Source organism: Rhinoderma darwinii, chromosome 1 (genome assembly GCF_050947455.1).
Source record: "Rhinoderma darwinii isolate aRhiDar2 chromosome 1, aRhiDar2.hap1, whole genome shotgun sequence".
Classification (NCBI taxonomy): Eukaryota; Metazoa; Chordata; class Amphibia; order Anura; family Rhinodermatidae; genus Rhinoderma; species Rhinoderma darwinii.
The window spans coordinates 392,721,342-392,744,023 of record NC_134687.1 but is presented as its reverse complement, the minus strand read 5'-3'; the positions used below and the strand labels follow the sequence as shown (position 1 = coordinate 392,744,023).

The window sequence follows — 22,682 nt, the reverse complement described above, 5'->3', positions numbered from 1 at the left end:
ACCAAACCAGCAAAATCTGTACTCCAAAGAACACACAGCGCTCCTTCCCTTCTGAGGCCTCCCATGGGCCCAAACGGCAGTGTATCGCCACAAATGCACTCAGGAGAAATTGGGCAACAAAATGGAGTATTTTGTTCCCTGTGAAAATAAGAAATTTTAATTACAAATGACATTTTGTTGGAAAAAATAAAAAAAAATTCATTTCACAGCCCAATTCAAATATGTGCTGTGAAAAAACTGTGCGGTCAAAATGGTAACAACAACCATAAATGAATTCCTTGAGGGGTGTAGTTTCCAAAATGGGGTCACTATTGGGGGATTCCTACTGTTTTGGCACCTCAACACCTCTTCAAACCTGGAATGCTGCCTAAAATATATTCTAATAAAAAAGAGGCCTCAAAATGCACTAGGTGCTTCTTTGCTTCTAGGGCTTGTGTTTTATTCCACGAGCGCACTAGAGACACATGTGGGACATTTCTAAAAACTGCAGAATCTGGACAATACATATTTGGTAGTGTTTCTCTGGTAAAACCTTCTGGGTTACAGAAATAAAATTAATAAAATTGAAATTCAGCAAGAAAAATGAAATTTTCAAATTTCACCTCCACTTTGCTTTAATTCCTGTGAAATGCCTGGAGGGTTAAAAAACTTTCTAAATGCTGTTTTGAATACTTTGAGGGGTCTAGTTTTTAAAATGGGGTGTTTTATCAGGGTTTCTAATACATAGGCCCCTCAAAGCCACTTCAGAACTCAAGAGGTACCTTAAAAAAAAGGCTTTTGAAATTTTCTTAAAAATATAAAAAATTGCTGTTTATGTTCTAAGCCTTGTAACGTGCAAGAAAAATAAAAGAATGTTCAAAAAACGATGCCAATCTAAAGTAGACATATGGGAAATGTGAACTAGTAACTATTTTGGGTGGTATAACCGTCTGTTTTACAAGCAGATGCATTTTAATTCTGAAAAATGCTATTTTTTCAACATTTTCTCTAAATTTTGCAATTTTTCACCAATAAACACTGAATATATCGACCAAATTTTACCACGAACATGAAGCCCAATGTGTCACAAGAAAACAATCTCAGAATCGCTTGGGTAGGTTTAAGCATTCTGACGTTATTACCACATAAAGTGAAATATGTCAGATTTGAAAAATGGGCTCTGAGCCTTAAGGCCAAAACTAGGCTGCGTCCTTAAGGGGTTAAGGTACAAACAGGCCCGGTCATTAAGGGGTTAACTTAGGCTATAACCACCTTTCCACCCGTCATTCCTTCTCCTATTTTCCCCTTTAACCTCCTCGCTTTTTACTCAAAACTTGACTCTACACTATAATTTTAGTCCTTTACTTTTGTAATAATTTCTAAGTACTTTGACATGCCCCATTTAAACCCCTGAGGAAGCTACGTTGGTAGCGAAACATGTCGGGGGGCTTTCTCTTTTGTTTTAATTTCAACGCTTAACTGATAGAATTCATATATATAGTCAGTGTTAGCACCGCAACCACTGGCCATAACACTCGCACACCAGGTCGCTTTCGACCAAGTGTATTTTGGCAATGTGCCATACTAGCTAGTTACTGTCAGCTAGCGTTGGCTACTTTTAATCGTGTGGTTATTGTTCGTTTACTGTTAGTTTATACGTATCCAATAAAAGTTATATTTTAGTACCAACTTTATTTAGGTAGCCGGAAATCAGGGTGCCTTTTTGCCTTATAGCAAACTAGTAACTTTTTGATTACAGCAACATAGATACTCGCTTTAGTGCGTAGACCCTAAGTCGCATGAGGATTTGTGCCTTTATTACGCCCATATTAGACTGACCTTACTGACCAGGAGCTCTGATTGGAAAAGCACCTGTCATAATAATAATAATAATCTTTATTTATATAGCGCCAACATATTACGCAGCTGTAATGATGGGGGTAAGGAAACAGACAAGTGAGCCCTAATCTACCCGCCACTCAGTCCCTGCCTACTTGCAACGACCCGCCCTAGGCGACGGGGTACAACTGGGCGACGGTCCCTACGCTCAATAAGTGCATAACAGACAAGGGTACACAGAAGCAAGGGAAAAGTGGCAGTTGCCCACGGCAACACCGTAAGCAACAAGAGTGGTGAACGAGCCGAGTCAAACCACGAGTGTACGAAGTACCAAACGCAGAGCAGGACAGTAGTGAACAAGCCGAGTCAAACCAGGAGTCTACGAGGTACCAAACGCAGAGCAGGAGAGTAGTCAGTAAGCCAGGGTCAATATGAAGCAGGGTCAAATAGATCAAGAAGCTGCAGCAGGGCCAGGAAACCACACGAGAAGAATCACAAGCAAGGACGAACAGGAAAGGCAGGTATAAATAGACAGAGGGCGGTAGCTAGCTCCGTCTGGCCAGGCTGTGATAGGCTCTCCCACTCCTAAGCCTGCCATCCTGAGTGGTGGAAGATGGAGTCAGTCTCACCGACATAGAAGCAGGTGCAGACTGATTACCTATGGGCGTAGATACAGAAGCTGTGCCTGGCAGATCCTTAACAGCAGCACTTTACAATTTAGAGGGAACATGAAACAAACAATATCAGACATTACATAGTGACAAAGTTAATTTACAATTCAAACCAGAGGAGTTAGGACCCTGCTCGCAAGAGCTTACAATCTATGAGGAAATAAGGGAGACACAAAGTGTAACAGTGCTTGTTAAGTACAATAGTCCAGCCATTTTTATTCACATGGGGTGGTACACATAAAGCTGCATGAGCTGGTCACCTGCCAGTATCCGTGTATGACTGACATGAAGAGAAGGAGTGTTACGGAATCTTATTCTGATGACTAATCTAAAAGGGGGCCATGGAAAGGAGTCAGATTAGGGAATGTTATAGGCCTGTCTAAATAGATGTGTTTTCAGGGCACATTTAAAACTGTGGATATTGGGAACTAAACTGATTGTCTGGGGTAGCGCATTCCAGAGGACGGGTGCAGCATGAGAAAAAACCTGGAGACGGGAGTGGGAGGTTTGGATTATGGAGGATCTTAATCTAAGGTCGTTGGCAGAACGTGGAGCCCGAGTAGGGTGGTGGACAGAGATGAGGGAGGAGATGTAAGGAGGTGCAGCACTGTGGAGTTCTTTGTGGGTGAGAGTAATAAGTTTGAATTTTATTCTGAAGGAGATGGGCAACCAGTGCAGTGACTGGCACAGATTAGAGGCGTTGGTGTAGCGGTTGGTCATAAATATGAGTGGCTGCTGCATTGAGGATAGATTGGAGAGGGGAGAGTTTGGTGAGGGGAAGACCGATTAGTAATGAGTTACAGTAGTCAAGACGAGTGTGAATCAGAGCAACAATGAGAGTTTTGGCGGTTTCCTCCGTAAGAAAAGAGAGGATTCTGGAGATATTTTTGAGGTGAAAATGACAGGAGCGTGAAAGTGATTGAATGTGAGGAGTAAAGGAAAGATCTGAGTCAAAAATAACCCAGAGACAGCGGGCGTGCTGCTTAGGAGTTATGATAGTGCCACACACAGAGATGGAGACATCAGGTTTAAGTAGGTTAGTAGATTGTGGGAACACAAGGAGCTCAGTTTTAGAAAGATTCAGTTTTAGATAGAGAGAGGACAGGATGTTAAAAACAGCGGACAGACAATCACTGGTGTTTTGTATTAGAGCAGGGGTGATGTCACGGGAAGAGGCATATCATTGGGTGTCATCAGCGTAGAGATGGTACTGGAAGCCAAATCTGCTGATGGTTTGTCCAATAGGAGCTGTGTAGAGAGAAAAGAGAAGCGAACCTAGGACTGATCCCTGAGGAACCCCGATAGCAAGGGGAAGAGGAGAAGAAGTGGAACCAGCAAATGACACACTGAACGAGCGGTCAGAGAGATAGGAGGAAAACCAAGAGAGAGCCGCGTCCTTGAGGCCAATAGATTGGAGCATGTTCAGTAGGAGTTTGTGGTCTACAGTGTCAAAGGCAGCAGAGAGATCCAGAAGAATCAGTAGAGAGTACTTGCCGTTAGATTTAGCCGCCAAGAGATCATTTGAGACTTTAGTAAGGGCAGATTCTGTGGAGTGTAGCGTGCGGAAACCAGACTGTAAGGGGTCTAGAATGGAGTTAGCAGAGAGATCGCGGATAAGGCGAGAGTAGACCAAGCGTTCCAGGAGTTTGGAGATGAAGGGCAGATTAGAGACTGGTCGGTAGTTAGCAGCGCTGGATGGGTCAAGAGTTGGTTTTTCAGTAATGGGTTTATAGAGCCTAGAGACTTCTTCTTCTGTTATTGGGTCAAATGCTTAGAGTGAAGAAGAGGGAGTGCGGGAGGGAAGGTGATCGATGTTACTAGGGGACTGGGAGATATCATGGCGGATGTTGTCAATTTTAACTTTAAAGTAAGTGGCCAGGTCTTCAGCACTGAGATCTGTGATTGGCGTCTGCACTTTAGGACTAAGGAGGGAGTGAAAAGTATCAAAGACGCGTTTTGGATTATTAGATAGTGTGGAGATCGGAGAAGTGAAATAGACTTGTTTGGCTCGGTGAAGGGCAGAGTTGTAAGTTCTCAGCATAAATTTGTAATGGAGGAAATCTGCATCCAAATGCGATTTTCTCCACAGTCGTTCGGCACATCTCAAGCGCCGCTGAAGAAAGCGGGATTGAGACGTGTGCCAGGGTTGTCGTCGTCTTTGTCGAGTGGTTCGGAGTGTAGGGGGGCTGCTTCATCCAATGCATTCTTGAGTGTGTTATTGTAAAGTTTGGCAGCCAGATTGGGACAGGAGAGGGAAGAGATAGGGGACAATGAGGACTGTAGACTTTCTATGAGTTTCTGAGTGTTAATGGCATGTAGATTTCTGTATGTCTGATACGAAGGGATGACCTGAGGAGGCAGAGAATATTTGATAGTAAAGGAGAGAAGGTTGTGGTCAGAAAGCGGGAGAGGAGAGTTAATAAAGTCAGAAACTGAGCAGAGATGGAAGAAGACCAGGTCAAGCGAATGCCCGTCCTCATGTGTAGGAGCGTTAGTAAGTTGTGACAGACCTAGGGACGAGGTTAAAGATAGAAACTGGGAGGCAGATGGGGAGATTGGGTTATCAATGGGGATGTTGAAGTCACCCATGATGAGAGTGGCTATTTCAGAGGATAGAAATTTTCGAAGCCAGGCAGCAAAATGATCCAGGAATTGGTGGGGAGAGCCCGGGGGGGGGGCGGTAGACAACTGCCACTCGGAGGGAAAAAGAGTCTGAGAGTGTGGACTTCAAAAGGGGGAAATATGAGTGAGGGGACCGGGGCAATGACCTGGAAAGTGCAGTGTGGGGAAAGAAGTATACCTACTCCTCCACCCTGCCTGTTCTCAGGTCTGGGGGCATGAGAGAACTGGAGACCACCATAAGATAGAGCAGCAGGGGAAGCAGTGTCAGACAGGTGTAGCCATGTTTCTGTAAGAGCCAGGAGGTTGAGAGAGTTAGAAAGGAATAAGTCATGAATAAAGGTGAGCTTGTTGCACACGGACCGAGAGTTCCAGAGAGCACAGTTAAGAGAGACAGGAGAAGACATACAAGGAATGGTAAGAAGATTTGCAAGGTTTCTATGTGTGGCAGGTAAGTGGTTGAGCTTGGCAGAAGAAAAGGGAGGACCAGGGTTGGGAGAGATGTCCCCTGCAGCTAGTATGTAGGAGAAAGTTTTTATTTTTCACTAGAGGTGCAGTTCAACTCCTTAAAGGGAACTTGTCATGAGGATTTAGTCCGTCAAACCAACACTACTGCCTTATAGTGAGTATAAATATCTGTCTACACATGTCCCTATATGTATAATTAGTACGTTCATAAAAAGATGTACTTTAACCCCTTAATGACCAGCCTATTTTAAACCTTAATTACCAATTAAGTTTTTCCATCCTTGCATTCTAAGAGCTATAACTTCTTTATTTTTGCGTCGACATAGCTGTATAAGGTATTGTTTTTTGCGGGACAAGTTGTATTTTTTAATACCACCATTTTGGGTTACATTTATTTATTGATTAACTTTTATTAACTTTTTTTGGGGGGGGAAATAGAAAAAAAACAGAAATTTTGCCACACTTTTTTGCGTCCTAAATCTACGCCGTTTACCGTGTGGTATAAATAACACAATAACTTTATTCAGCGGGTTGTTACGATTGCAACGATACCAAATTTGTATATATTTTGTTTGTTTTCCTACTTTTACACAGTAAAACCGCTTTTTTTTTTTAAATTATTTGTTTTTGTGTCTCCATATTTGAAGAGCCATAAGTTTTGGTTTTTTTTCGCCAATGCAGTTGTATGAGGGCTTTTTTTTTGTGGAGTGACTTGTAGTTTTTATCGCTACCATTTCGGAGTAGATGCGACTTTTTGATCACTTTTTATCACATTTTTTTTAAATCAGGAATCACAGAAAACAATTTTTTCATTGTTTATTATTTTATTTTTTTAGGGCGTTCACCGTGCAGGTTAAATAATGTAATAGCTTTATAACCAGGGTCGTTACAGACGCGGCGATACCAAATATGTGTAACTTTTTTGCTTAATTTAGTTTAGTAAAGCAGTTTGTAAGGGGAAAGTGGATTTTTCTTTTTTTTTTTTTTTTATTAACTTTATTAAACTTTTTTTTTGCTAGTCCCACTAGGGGACTTTAATATGCGATCATCCGATCGCTATTATAATACACTGCAATACTTTTGTATTGCAGTGTATTACTGCCTGTCCGTTTAAAACGAACAGGCATCTGCTAGGTCATGCCTCCGGCATGATCTAGCAGGCATTCACTACAGGCAGACCTGGGGGCCTTTATTAGGCCCCCGGCTGCCATCGGAGACACAGACACTCGGCGATCTTATCGCCGGGTGCCAGTGGGATGAGAGGGAGCTCCCTCTCTCTCTCCAAAACCACTCAGATGCGGCGCTCAATATTGAGCGCCGCATCTGAGTGGTTAAACGGGTGAGAACGATACTTATATCGATCTCACACGTTTGAGCAGGGACGCCCCCAGCCCTCAGCTACCTCTGGCAGCTGAGAGCAGGGAGATTTTAACGGCTCCCTGCTCTGTTTATTTATCCTGATGCAGCGCCGTTATAAGGCTTATGCATCAGAATAAAGCCCATTAGTGGCCGCCGTGAAAAGGCGTATTGGCGGTCACTAACAGGTTAAATGCAACACACACACTGTATGTAAATAAGATTGTTGGAGTCATGGAGTTGGAGCCGCTTGAACAGTCACAGCCTTTCCCTAATAATAACCATTCTGGCTTGATTAATCCCTGACGTCCTCTTTGGACAGCCTCGCGGCTTCCGGTGCATGAGCAGTGAAGCTGGGTGTGCTTCCCCCGGCTTCATCGGTGCACTGCGCATACGCTGTAAGCCACCAGGCTGTTATTAGAGGACATTTTGAGGTACAGCAATTCCGCAATTTTTTTGTTTTTGTGATTTTAGTTTTTATGGCGTTTACCGTGTGGTGTAAAGTACTTTATTCTGCAGGTCAGTGTAAAAACGGCGATACCCAATTTCTATAGTTTTTTTTGTTTTTACTACTTCTGCACAATAACACTTAAAAAAATAAATAGTTTTTGTGTCACCTTCTGAGAGCCATAAGGGTATGTTCACACGTAGTCAACCAAAACGTCTGAAAATCCAGAGCTGTTTTCAAGGGAAAACAGACCCTGGTTTTCAGACGTTTTTTTACCAACTCGCATTTTTCGCGGCGTTTTTTACGTCCGTTTTTGGAGCTGTTTTCATTGGAGTCTATGAGAAAACAGCTCCAAAAACGTCCAAAGAAGTGTCCTGCACTTCTTTTTACGAGGCTGTATTTTTACGAGTCGTCGTTTGACAGCTGTCAAACGACGACTCGTAAATAACAGGTCGTCTGCACAGTACGTCGGCAAACCCATTCAAATGAATGGGCAGATGTTTGCCGACGTATTGTAGCCCTATTTTCAGACGTAAAACGAGGCATAATACGCCTCGTATACGTCTGAAATTTGGCCGTGTGAACATACCCTTACGGTTACATTTTCCTGTTGACTAAGCTGTATGAGGGCCTGTTTACTGAAGGTTTCATAGTATGGATTTTTATGGATGCAGAGATACAAGTTAAGTATAGTTTTGTTTTTGTTTTTCCCAGTATTACAGGACTTTGTAAGGGAACAATGATAACTTTTATTAGTCTTTTTTTTTTTAGTCCCAGTAGGGAACATGTGATCCTCTGATATAATAATACACGGCAATACTGCCGTGTATTATACCTGTCAGTGTAAAAAAAAATGACATGCTGCAGGGACTTCGCTCCTTGCCTGAATAGCAGGACAGAAAGCTAAAATCCCTAAAAAGGGAGTTAGGTTTTTAACATTGTTTAGTGTAACTATAAACATTATATTTAAATTCCTGTTGTAAAATCTCTTAGAAGAAAAATGTATTATCCATAATCCCAGGAGATGTGTTTCTGATGTTACAGAGTGTATGAACAGTAACAAGCTGGCAATGTCGTTCTCCATTTGTGGCGCTGTTTCTCATAAGACAAGATTACTTTTAAATTGGTTTGTATTTTCTTTCCAAATGAAGGAAGAAGATTGTGCTAAGTGAATCAGCAGTACTTAGTTTGTGGCTTCGTCATTTGCCGAGCCTTGAAAACGCTGTGCTGGATCTATTACAACAATTATTTGCTCTCCAAAGCAAATCATTCAGAGAAATGGAGCAGATTATAAAAGATTCATACTTGGTAAGTGCTCAAGTCTCAAAACACGTCATTAAGAATATTGTTCTAAAGATTTGAAAGACTATTTACAGGAATATCATTAATTTGCAGGGATAATATATACACATTTATGATGAAAGTTATCGTTTTTGAGTATGTGTATCAAGAGAGATCTTTTTGATGACTTTTTTTGTTAGGTTAATGGTTGATAAGAGAACAATTGCCACTAGAGCTTTCACTGTTGTACTCCTTTCCTTATAAATATACACTACAAAGCAGCGTTTCATTACTGTTTATTATAGCATAGAGGGGTTGTCACCTTCAAAGGGCAGAACGTACACTATACAATATATGTGGTAGAACGTCAGTCGTCATGCTCTCCCTGGAATCCCTCATTGCAACTGTGTTTGTAAAACGTAACCTTTATATTAACTCCTTTGTTCTTACAGAGATTCAATGTGAACAAGAAAGTAATGTGTTGTAGTAATGGCCTGTACATGATCCATATGGTGTTGGGTGATTAGTATTACTATGTGGGAGCATGAGTCATGCATTTCTGACTAAATCATAAAGCATCATAAAGCATTGTGGTGCTATGGCAAAATAAATGTACACTGGTTACACTTAGAACAACAATGCATAAGTGTGTCATTTATCAGAAGCGGAGTGTAGAAGAATTACCAGGGTGACCCTTGTCCTTCTTGGAGAGGAAACCTGAGAGGCACTGCATTATTTTTGGTTTGTAAGAGTAATTAAAGTGTGATGGTCTGGTAACTCCTATTTTATATGGTGTGCTGTTAATTTTGTTTTCTGTCCCTTGAGAATGTAACAAGATTAGCTATAGAAATTCTAGAATCTCTGAGAAGCTATGAAATTTTTGAACAAAGACTCGGTCCCTTTTTTATTCCCTCTGACATAAGCTGACCTGCTGAATAGTATGAGGATAGAATTCCAGCCGGTGCTTTGTTTTAACTGTGTTCCAGTAGAAAAAAAGTTTGTGTGTGTGTATATATATATATGTGTGTGTATATATATATATATATATATATATACACACACACACACACACACACACACACACACACACACACACACACACACACACGGGGGTGCATAAGTAGGTATACAGGGGGAGAGGGAATTTCGAGTGAAGAAACACAAGGAGATGGTATCATTAGAAAAATAACTTGGTCCGATGAATCCAACTTCAAACTTTCAGGTGCTGTTAATAGGCACAACTGTGTTTATTACTCAACAGAAAACCCCCTTGCAACAATTGAAAAACAGTTGAATCAACCTGGGGTTGTAAAGGGGTAATTTGACCTATCTTCCACAATACAAGGGTTACCTCAGACCTGTACCTTAAAATGCTCCAAGATAATGTAGTACCACAATTGCAGTGGAGCATAAAAATGAAGACTTTTATTTACAGCAAGATGCAGCCCTCCTCGCTATGCTTTAGTTGCGCGTAATGTTCTTGACTAAAAATTACCCAATAGGTGGATAGGTAGACGAGGCCCGTTTTAATGGCCTCCACGATCACCAGACTTTACCCCAATTAACTTTTTCTTTTGGGGAGTAATCAAAGATCAGGTATAGTCAAGAAAACCACGCATGGTTGATAACATGATTCAGTTCATAAAAGAAGCATGCCAAGAATTTAATGCCAAATAAGAACTTTATACCAAAGTGTGAGTGTAAAAACTAGATTACAGCAATGTGTAAATAGTGAGGGCCACCAACTTGAGCATATAAGAGATTGTACTTAAAGGGGTTTTCCATCCACTAAAAAATGATGGCCTAGCCTCAGGATTAGACACGAGCGCTGCACCCGCTTCAAAACAGCTGATCAGTGGGGGTCGTCTTGAAAGTTGGACCCCGATCCATCAGCTATTGATGGCCTATCATGAGGATAGGCTATTAATTCTTAGTGGCTGGAAAAATCCCTTTAATTGTTTTGTTATTTTATAAAATACTATTCCAACTGTATGCCTATTATTATTATTATTATTATTATTATTATTATAGTTACCTATTATTTAAACTGTATACCTACTTATGAACCTCTATGTGTGTGTGTGTGTGTGTGTGTGTGTGTGTGTGTGTGTGTGTGTGTGTGTGTGTGTGTGTGTGTGTGCAGCAGCAGCAGCATCGGCAGCATGTGGGTGCAAGCCCTGTGGAACAGACCGGTGTCCCAAGTATACAGAAATCGAAAAATTGACCTGCAACTCTAAAGAATGAAGTTAAAAAAGTGGGTACTTTATTGCCCTGTGCTATGGTTCAGCTCTGTCCACTAGAGCCTTTCTCCAGCAAATGACACAGTGCAGATTCACAGAATATAACATGATATCAATCAAGAGTAATATGAACAACAATTAGCAAAATAGTGTAAATATGCACGTGTATTTCTATACATAGTACAAGGTATAGACGTATATATGTCAGGATAATCTGTCTAATTGATCAAGGGCCGCATTAGTACATACAGACAAGTATAAAAGTTATAAATATATAAACAGGGTAGTGATCACAAGTGTTGTTGGGAGTTAAAATCAATAAATCACCTATCTGAATTCCACAGGTGTAAAGCCGAAAGCGGCGTCCGTGCAGCGCAAGTGCGCATGTCCGGAAGTATGGTCTAATTAGGGGTAACAGGACATCAGCGGCGCATGCGCCGTAGGGAAAAAGAGGCCGGAGCGGCCATATTGGCATCTGGGATAATACATTCCACACTAGTAAGCGCATGCGCACGGTGCACCTCTCGGTCATCCTGATATAAAGTTATATGGCAATAATATAGATAGGGAAAGGACTTATAGTTGGTATTAAAATATCAAATGGAAACCATATGTAATGATGTGTCCATATTTTGTTGTCACTTAGGTATCGTAAAAGACGTAACTGGAGTGTGTCTGTACACTCTCTATAGTCAGGTAGCCAAACGTGTGGGAAATCAGCAGTGGATAACCTGGTAGATATGGGAGAGAGGAGAGGACACACTGGCCATCATATAGATAGTCACGGTCCTCGTCCCATAACATGGAGCACCAGCATCCAGAGCGTGCGTGACACACTCATCAACCTCAGGGACATCCACATAACTCCCTATAGAGAGTGTGGGGGTGGCCACACAGAAGTGTATAACGAGGAAACCACAGATGGCATATGACAACAGGTTCCTATCAGGGGACCAATATGAGAGGTACGAATGAGGAACTAAATATCAAATTACCCTGAAGTAGACAATGCATAATAAAAACATAGAGAAAACAAAACACCATTCGGATATCATAGAGGTGACAAATGCGAGGATTCTGTGGAATCCCCTGACCGCTGTCCACATATGGACAGCGATGTCCGGGGCTTCCCCAGAGCCGGAGTCCTGGGCAGAGTGCTAGTGTAGGCTCATCTCCGGGACTCAAGGGAAGCCTATGACATCACTGTCCATACATGGACAGTGATGTTGGGATTCCCCAGAACCGTAGTCCCAGAGCAGAGCGCTAGTAGCTCTCTGCCTGGGACTTTGGCTCTGGGGTTGCCCCTGACATCACTGTGCATATTTGGACAGTGATGTCAGGAGCAAAGCTGGAGTCCGAGGAAGAGCGTTACTAGTGCTCTGCCCGGGTCTCCAGCTCTGGGGTTGCCCCTGACATCTCTGTCCATGTATGGACAGTGATGTCAGGAGCAGAGCTGAGTGCTAGAAGCGGCTCTGCTCCGGGTCTCCAGCTCTGGGCAAGCCCCTGACATCACTGCTGCTCCAGCAGAGCAATCTCCGGCCAAAGCGTTGGCAACACTCTGGCTGGGGATTCCACTTCTAGAGGGAGCCCCAATGGAGCTATCTACTGGGGGGGGGGTGGCACTATCTACAAGGGGTGGGTACAAGAGTACATTGTGGCAGCATCTACAGAGGGCACTGTGGCATTAGTTACAGAGGGCACTGTGGCATTAGTTACAGAGGGCACTGTGGCATTAGCTACAGAGAGCACTGTGGCATTATCTACAGAGAGCACTGTGGCATTATCTACAGAGGGCACGGCAGCATTATCTACAGAGGGCACTGCGGCATTATCTACAGCGGAATCTGTGGCACTATCTAAAAAGGGGCTGCCCAATCTTGACATTCGTGTGTCTGCCAAACGCTGCCAACGGAGCTGCCGGACTGCATTTAGCGACACTTAAACTGGAAAACTGGATTGTTAAAATAAGCACGTGGAGAAGAATCGCAAATTTACGTTAAGTTTAAACCTAGCGGTATTATTATAGTAATGTAGTATTGTTACAGTAATGTAGTATTATAGTAATGTAGTATTATTATAGTAATGTAGCATTGTTATAGTAATGTAGTATTGTTATAGTAATGTAGTATTGTTACAGTAATGTAGTATTATTGTAGTATTGTTAAAGTAACGTAGTATTATTATAGTAATGTAGTATTGTTACAGTAATGTAGTATTGTTATAGTAGTTCAAATAACTAATTGATTAACAATAATTTTGTATTTGTATCAAATTTGAAAGTAATGCGGCCCGTCAGCTTCACATTTTTTCTATGTGTGACCCACTTACTCGGCCTAGTTTGAGACCCCTGATCTATATGATGGCCAGTGTGTACTCTCCGATCACCCTCTATATTTGTCTGTGTGTACTAATACGGCCGTTGATCAGTTAGTCATGTTATCCTGACATGTACGTCTATACCTTGTACTATGTATTGAATTACACGTGCATATTCACACTATTTTGCTAATTGTTGTTCATATTACTCTTGATTGATACCATGTTATATTCTGTGAATTACAATGAATTAGAATATCATCAAAAAGTTAATTTATTTCAGTAATTCAATTCAAAAAGTGAAACTCATATATTATATAGATTCATTACACACAGAGTGATCTATTTCCAGCATTCTTTTTCTTTTAATGTTGAAGAATATGGCTAACAGTTAATGACAACCCAAAAATTTAGTCTCTCAGAAAATTAGAATATTGGGTAAAAGTTCAAGATTGTAGACTCATGGTGTCACACTCTAATCAGCGAATCAACACAAAACACCTACAAAGGTTTCCTAAGCCTTTAAATGGTCCAACAGTCTGGTTCAGTAGGCTACACAATCATGGGGAAGACTGCTGACTTGACAGTTGTCCAGAAGACAATCATTGAAACCCTCCACAAGGAGGGTAAGCCACAAAAGGACATTGCTAAAGAAGCTGGCTGTTCACAGAGTGCTGTATCCAAGCATATTAATGGAAAGTTGACAGGAATGAAAAAGTGTGGTAGAATACCGTGCACAAGCAACAGGGATAACCGCAGCCTTGAAAGGATTGTCAAGAAAAGGCCATTCAAGATTCTGGGGGAAATTCACAAGGAGTGGACTGGGGCTGGGGTCAGTGCTTCAAGAACCACCACACACACAGATGTATCCAGGACATGGGCTACAACTGTCACATTCCATGAGACAATGTCAGAAGAGTCTTACCTGGGCTAAGGAGAAAAAGGACTGGTCTGTTGCTCAGTGGTCCAATGTCCTGTTTTCATATGAAAGTAAATTTTGCATTTCATTTGGAAATCAAGGTCCCGGCGTCTGGAGGAAGAGTGGAGAGAAACTCAATCCAAGTTGCTTGCAGTCCAGTGTAAATTTTCCAGAGTCAGTGATGATGGTTTGGAGAGCCATGTCATCTGCTGGTGTTAGTCCACTTTGTTATATCAAGTCCAGAGTCAATGCAGCCATCTACCAGGAAATTTTAGAGCACTTCATGCTTCCCTCTGCTGACAAGCTTTATGGAGATGCTGATTTCATTTTCCAGCAGGACTTGGCACCTGCAGACACTGCCAAAAGTACCAATACCTGGTTTACTAACCACAGTATCACTGTGCTTGATTAGCCAGCAAACTCGCCTGACCTAAACCCCATAGAGAATCTGTGGGGAATTGTCAAGAGGAAGAGGAGACACCAGACCCAACAATGCAGACGAGCTGAATGCCGCTATCAAAGCAACCTGGACTTCCATAACACCTCAGCAGCGCCACAGGCTGATCGCCTCCATGCCATGCCGCATTGATTCAGTAATTCATGCAACAGAAGCCCCAATCAAGTATTGAGTGCATATACTGTACATACTTTTCAGTAGGCCAACATTTCTGTATTAAAAATAATTTTTTAAATTGGTTTTATAGAATATTCTAATTTTCTGAGAGACTAAATTTTAGGTTTTCATTAACTGTTAGCCAGAATCTTCAACATTAAAAGAAAAAAATGCTGAAAATAGATCACTCTGTGTGTAATGCATCTATAGGGTTGCTTACCCACCTTGTGGAGGGTGTCAATAACTGTCTTCTGGACAACTGTCAAGTCAACAGTCTTCCCCATGACTGTGTAGCCTACTGAACCAGACTGTTGGACCATTTAAAGGCTTAGGAAACCTTTGCAGGTGTTTTGTGTTGATTCGCTGATTAGAGTGTCACACCATGAGTCTACAATCTTGAACTTTTACCCAATATTCTAATTTTCTGAGAGACTAAATTTTGGGTTTACATTAACTGTTAGCCATAAACTTCAACATTAAAAGAAAAAAATGCTGAAAATAGATCACTCTGTGTGTAATGAATCTATATAGTATGAACTTCACTTTTTCAATTGAATTACTGAAATAAATTAACTTTTTGATGATATTCTAATTCAGAGAGACTAGTGTATATATATATATATTTATATATACAACAAATAGAAATCCCAGCAGCATATATATAGATGTGTTCACTTATCATAGTTGCCACATTATGATTTTGGGTGCAGGTTTTTGAAGATAAGTGACCTCTTCATATACTAGCCACAAACCCATAACGACAACCACAGCAGCTCCATAAAATTGCCAAAGTGTACCTGCCTGAATGCCTACATGAATACTGTCAGCCGGATAGTGCCCTATAAACCATGTCAGCCAAAGAGTTCTCCCATAAGCAGAAGCAGTCTAAGGGTACCAATATTAACAGTGCCAGCCATTGAAAAATACCAGTTAGCGAGTACTCCCAAAAACTGCAGCATAGCTAATATGGGGTGCAGAGGTAGTCCTTGCACCCGGGGCCCTGATGCCTATGAGGGCTTGTAAGCACTTCTGCCACATAAAAAGACATCAGTATTTTACCCCATGGTAGTTGGGGTTCCTGGTACAGATTTTGCATTTAAACCTATGTTCTTCAAGTTATACCTCTTGCTCAAAATATGCCAAGTAGAGAGTGTTCCTTTAAATAGTACCAACTAGATAGTGCCTCATTTACAATTCCATCCAGAGAGTGGCCCCATTAACAGTGCCTGTTTGTATCAGTTAAAAAAATATATTTATATCTGCTTATCTTCTATTTGTTCCAGTGCAGACAGGAAATGATCTCTGTCGTATGCCAGTATTGCGTGCTAGTGTAGTGTAGTGTGCTTGTTGAGAAATACAGATCACACTACTGAATAAGGACAGGTTATATTCTGAAGGATACCGTCTTTGTGACGCTACTGTGAACCCTAGCATTATAATTCCTGGGGTTCACGGTTTTACACTGTCATCATGGGGACTGAGTAAAATTCCCATGACTGTTCTATGTTAAAGGGGTTGTCCAGGTCGGGGGCTGTTTTTTATACTAATGACTTATCCAAAGGATAGGTCATCAGTATATGAAAGGTTGGGGTCTGACACCCGGACCCCACATTAACCAGCTGCTCCGGCTGCCGGAAGCTTTGCAGGGGTGAGTGCCAGAAACAGAAGACTCTGCTCAGTGTTTTGCAGCCGTGCTGGGTTACTGCAGCTCTGCTCCTATTTAAGTTAATAGGAGCAGAGCTGCAGCACGGCCGCTATACAGTGGTCAGAGCCTCCTGCTTCCGGCAAGCTGCATAGCCTCTGGTGCACGGAGGCAGCCGGAACAGCTAATCATGGTCGGGATTTGGCTGTCAGCCCTGACCGATCATATACCGATGATAACCTATCCTATGGTAGGTAGTATACAAAACAGCTTCCAACCTGGACAACCCCTTTAATGCCTGTAAGCACCTATTCTAGGTATGTCCTAATAGATACCTTGGCAAATTATTATGCACATGTATTTTGTACTAACATCTAGTGAGATGGCAATAAATTATAGTTAAAGGGGTTTTCCAGGCTATAGCATTTATGGCTTGTTCTTAGGATAGGACATCAATGTATGATTAGGGGAGCGCCACGTCCCTTAATCATGCTCGGCTCCATTCACTTGTATCAGTTACAGCCATACTTGTATGGATGTCGCTGTGCTGGTTACTGCTCTGAAGGGGAACTAAAAGAAAATATGAAAAAAGTTTGGATGTTAAAGTTTTTCTTAAATAAAATTGCGTATATCAAAAAATTTGAATACACCTTATTAAATAGCGCATAACCTATACATATTTTGTTTCTTATAACTATAACAACCCATATATAATTATTAACGTGTAACATATTATTTATAGTGATCAGTGAATTTTTTTTATGGTTAGAGCTGCTTTCTGTCCGTAATAAAAACTTATATGTACCCCAATAATACATGTAAAGAGCTACAACTTGTCCCACGAAAAAACAAAACCTCATATTGCTACATTGACGTAAAAAAAAGTTATGGCTATCCGAATATGGTAAGGATTTATACAACTCCCAATAAAGGCGAGATAAAATTGATGGTCTATCCTCGGGAATCTCTTACGCTGCTCAATACTGTAAAACGTCATCACACTTGCAGCTCACAGTATTACAGCTTCCTCCCTCTTCAAGTGGCAACTATTAGCACTTCCGCCGATTGAAGTGTTAGCACTTCATGTAACTTACGTTTAGATTAGTACAGAACCCCTTTAACTCTATGGATGTGTGGGAAGGGAAGCCGAGAATTTCGATCTCTGTAACAGAAAAAGTACAGTAGAGTTTAAGATTAATTTGCATCCAGCATGAGTAGCAGACCCCTCATTTTAACCATCAAAATATTAAATGCATATTTTTCATGATCTTTGCCTAAGAAGATTTGTTTAGATATCACCTTTTTGATTGTTTGACGTATAGAATGTTTTGTTTACATGATTTTAAAGAGGTTTATACATTCACCTGATAGTTTGCTTATCATGTGAGGGTCTTGTTTCTGGGTCCCCTGCCAGTGAGACGAATCTTGGGTGCTGATAAGACAACTCCTATCTTAAACTAACCCTATCTGTGATAAGGGATGTCCAATAAGAAATAACAAGTTATGTAACTTTTATAACATTTTAATGTTTTGAAGGGGTTGTCCGATGTAATAAAAAGACGCCGGAGGATCTAGATAGCTGTAGATACTATCCTCGCCTTTTAAAAATGCATGCAGTACCACACCCTGTGTGTTTACTTCAGCTCTCCAATGACATCCTTTCTTTGACCCCTGATCCACAATTGCTACATAAGTTGGTACTGGTTGTCATTGCTGTGATCAGCGATTGACTGTGGGATCACGTGTTCCCAACAGGGGAGCCGGAACACAAAGAAAAAAAAACATACTGGCTAAGTTTACGCAGCTAAAAAGTAGTGTGGTTTTTGAGACATGGCTTTTCACGGCGGTCTGGGACAGAGGTATACAGCATCTGGATTTCCCGACGTATACCTCCAATGGATGCCACTGTATAGGTGTACAGTGGCATCCATTGCCTATAGGCTCCCATGTTAAAAGAACGTATACCGTGGGGTATATGCTTTTGTTACTGGATGCCTCTGCAGGGAATAGCGCAGTAGATTAAGCTGTTCCATACAGCAGAAAAAAGTATACAAATCTTTTGGCCTCTGTTTGGTGAATGGGGGCCTATGGATATGTTTTTAAAGTATGCATGGGGGGCTTTCCTGGTGCATATGGCAAACGAATACTGCAGCGTGAATCCACCATAAGAAACCTGTACCCATTATGGCTCTGAGGGGAAAAGTACAAAACATTCAAGTTCAATATATAGATTACATGTGTTCAGCTACATAGATTGCAATGATTGGGGACATATGGCAAATATTCTGAATTAGAATATAAATGATTGTATTCCACCTAACATTTTCAATAAACAACCTCTCCCCCATAGTGGCCCACTCTTAGCTGCCATGAAGTTCTTTTGACCCAATTTGATTGGTAGATCTTGTGGTGTGGCGTCCCCATCAGTGAGGTTCTGAGGATGCGGATACAACTGAATGTGGCAGTCGCTAGTATCAGGCCCCCCCCCCAGTGCTAGTGACGCCACCGGGCATAACGGGGCCAGTGCCATCTGGCCCATAAATGTAATTTGCTGGGCGGCATGGGCCCCCTCATTCCCCGTAGCAGCCGCTATGACTGCTATAGTGCTGTCACTGGGCAGGGGGACTTGAGAGGATGGGGCCCTGGGCAATTGCCCAGTTTGTGGGGAGACAACCAGCATCGTATGAATGTGTTTTATCTTACTGACAAAACAAAGGGGAGCCTTTTTCACTTCATTATAATAGACACTAGGTGGCAGTATTTGAAAGAAAAAATTCAGTCTTCTGTTCATCATTTTTACTGAAAACATTTTATATATGCTATATAATATTCCATAACAACAAGTCGTTAAATATTGAAAAATTATTTTGGTTGATATACATTATTTTACACTACATACAAAGCAAAAAAGTTATTTTAAGATCAATATATCAACAAGAAAAATAAGATGTATTAAATGGGAAAAATTAACTTTGTGACTATGTAATGTCTGATATTGTTTGTTTCACGTTCCCTCTAAATTGTAAAGTGTTGCGTAATATGTTGGCGCTATATAAATAAAGATTATTATTATTATTATGGGTTTTTCGGCCAATAAGTATTGGTGGCCTATCCTCAGGATAGGCCATCAATACCTGATGGGTCGATGTCCGACTCCCAGGACCCCTGCCGATCAGCTGTTTTAAAGGGGATGCAGCACTCGTACGAGCGCTGCTTCCCCTTCATTTCTACTTGCTCACTGTGAATGTTTGACACGCATTTAGCGGCGATTCACAGGTATTGCAGCTTTTTCTCCCAACTATATGATATTATTGACCTATTCTAAGGCTAGGCCAATAATAAAAAAAGACCCAGAAAAACCCTTTAAAACAAAATTCCCCTATATTGCTGTTACATACTGCTGTTGCATACTTCTTATGGTGCTCTTTTGATTCTCTTCTTAGAATGTTCACTTAAAAGCTATGTACACCTTTTGAAATAATATATATATATATATATATATATATATATATATATATATATATATATAGTTTGTCATGTTACAAAATCAGTATAAGATGAATAGTTTCAGAACTTTTTCCACCTTTAATGTGACCCGTAAACTGTACAATTCCATTGAAAAACAAACTGAAATTATTTAGAGGGGAAAAATAAAAATAAAAAACAAAAATAATGTGGTTTTCATAAGTGTGAACACCCTCTTATAATTGGGGATGTGGTTGTGTTCAGAATTAGCCAATCACATTTAAACTCATGTTAAAGGAACAGTGTCACCAAAATTTTTTTTTTAATATCAGTTTGATGTTAGTGTTTTATTAAAAACGTTTGTATTAATTTGTGTGTTACTTTTTTTTATTTTTACACTTTTTCTTCTCTATGGGGGCTGCCATTTTTTTTTCCATTTCTGTATGTGTCGATTAACGACACATACAGACATGGAATACGGCAGCTCCAGTCCATAGGAGTCAATGAACGGGACCCGTCCCATTGACTTTGCACTATGGCTCTGTCCTGCGCAGACGCAGGTCAGAGTCAGACAGAGCAGAGCAGCTGTTTGCAGGGAGAGAGCAGGCGCCATCTTGAAGACCAGCTGCACTGCAGGTAAGATGTGTGTCTCTGCATGTCCCACTCTCTACCTCACAGACCCCCGCTCTCGTGACCCCCGACGGGCCCCCCCACCCGACGCCCCCCCTCCCCCGACGGCCCCCCCCCCAAACGGCCCCCCCCCCCGAAACTGCCCCCCCCTCCCTCCCTCCCTCCCTTGTGTGAAGGACACACGATGAAACTGTACTGGGAAAGCCCTGAACGGTAAATCTCTCTAGTCGTGCTGAGACTGTTTGGGGATGTTACTAATGAACCTCTCAGTCTCAGCACAATTAGAGAGATTTACCGTTCAGGGGTCTGGGAAAGCTGGGTGACCACCATTACCCCTCCTACTGGAGTGTGATATTCATTAGTCACATCCCCAAACACACTCCACTAGGAGGGGTAATGGTGGTCACCCAGCTTTCCCAGACGCAGATATAACCAGGAAAGGGCTGGATGGACGGGCTGAGGGTGCACAGGGTTTTTGGTGACCCCCTCTGTCATGTGATCGGACCTAGGTTACCGGTTCATCAGACGGGGTTCATGTGACTATAACTCTGTCCATAACAAGAGACAGTGCACTCAGGACAAGCCCTGCCCTCATGCTGTAGTTGTGTGGTTCTGTCTGCGGTGATGGCGGTGGGTGGCTCTGACACCCGCCTCCCCCGTCGGGTCATCTCAGGACAGAAGGGGTGTCCGGATTGGAGACACAGCGCCGCACCTGTCCTCAGGTTGTGTCTGGTATTGCAGTTCACCTCCATTGAAGTGAATAGGACAGAGCTGTAATACCACACACGACCTGAGGAAGGGTGCGGCGCCATGTTTTCCTGGACGACCCCTTTAAGACTTTTCCCGTGTGTGTGTGGCAGAGTGGAGTGTGCACGGGCGCCGCTGATACTTCATAGCCGCTTATCAGCTGTTTTGAAGAATCAGCGGCGAGAACACACACACACACATCCCCCAAACACACAAAATCAAGTGTAATCAAGCGTTTTTTATCAAATACACGGCGTGTGAACCGGTCAACTGAAAAGTCATTCACTTCACTTTCATCATTCTAAGGGTAGATTCACACGAGCGTTGCGTTTTTTGCGCGCGCAAACAACGCGGCGTTTTGCGCGCGCAAAAAACATTTGACAGCTGCGTGTGACATCCGTGTCTGATGCGCGGCTGCGTGATTTTCGCGCAGCCGCCATCATAGAGATGAGGCTAGTCGACGGCCGTCACTGTCCAAGGTGCTGAAAGAGCTAACTCTTTCAGCACCCTCGACAGTGAATGCCGAACACAATATCGCAAAACCTGTAGGAAAAAGTTCGTACTTACCGAGAACTTCCCGGCCGTTGTCTTGGTGACGCGTCCTTGGTGACGCGTCCTTGGTGACGCGCCTCTCTTGACATCGGGCCCCACCTCCCTGGATGACGCGCCAGTCCATGTGACCGCTGCAGCCTGTGCTTGGCCTGTGATTGGCTGGAGCTGTCACTTGGACTTAATTGTCATCCCGGGAGGTCAGACTGGAGGAAGAAGCCGGGAGTTAGCGGTAAGTCAGAACTTCGTTTTTTTTTCTACAGGTTCATGTATATTGGGATCGGAAGTCACGGTCCATGGTGCTGAAACAGTTAAACTCTTTCAGCACCATGGACAGTGACTATCTCCTGACGTCGCGTACCGATAATTTTTTTGCCGGGTTCGGCCAAAACTAGTTTGGCCGAACCCGGTGAAGTTCGGTACGCTTGTCCGGCTTCGCTCATTGCAAAGACACTCCGTTTGGATGTTCGGAAACAGAAAAGCACGTGGTGCTTTTCTGTTTTCATTCATCCTTTTCACTGCTGTTGCGCGAATCACGCTCGTCCCACGGAAGTGTTTCCGTGTGGTGCGCGAAATACGTAGAGCTATTGAACCTGTCGCGCTTTTTGCGCAGCAGACAAAAAGCACGGACTGTCTGTACTGCCCCATAGACTTGTATTGGTCCATGCGTGCCGCGTGAAAACCACGCGGCACGCACGGACCGAATACACGCTCGTGTGAATCCCCCCTAAGGCTGGGTTCACACAACCTATTTTCAGGCGTAAACGAGGCGTTTTACGCCTCGATTTACGCCTGAAAAGACGGCTCCAATACGTCGGCAAACATCTGCCCATTCATTTGAATGGGTTTGCCGACGTACTGTGCCGACGACCTGTAATTTTACGCGTCGCTGTCAAAAGA

The 22,682-nt window shown here is 42.3% G+C and overlaps 1 protein-coding gene across 2 annotated transcripts in view; it reads left to right on the top strand.

Moving 5' to 3' along the window:
- Window positions 1–22,682, top strand: part of FANCC (FA complementation group C) — a 334,367-nt gene that overhangs the window by 233,173 nt on the left and 78,512 nt on the right. For both annotated transcript variants that reach the window (XM_075852374.1, XM_075852382.1), the window contains one exon: window positions 8,532–8,688. In XM_075852374.1, the coding sequence (XP_075708489.1) occupies window positions 8,532–8,688 (157 nt within the window). The remainder of the gene's footprint in view (window positions 1–8,531; window positions 8,689–22,682) is intronic.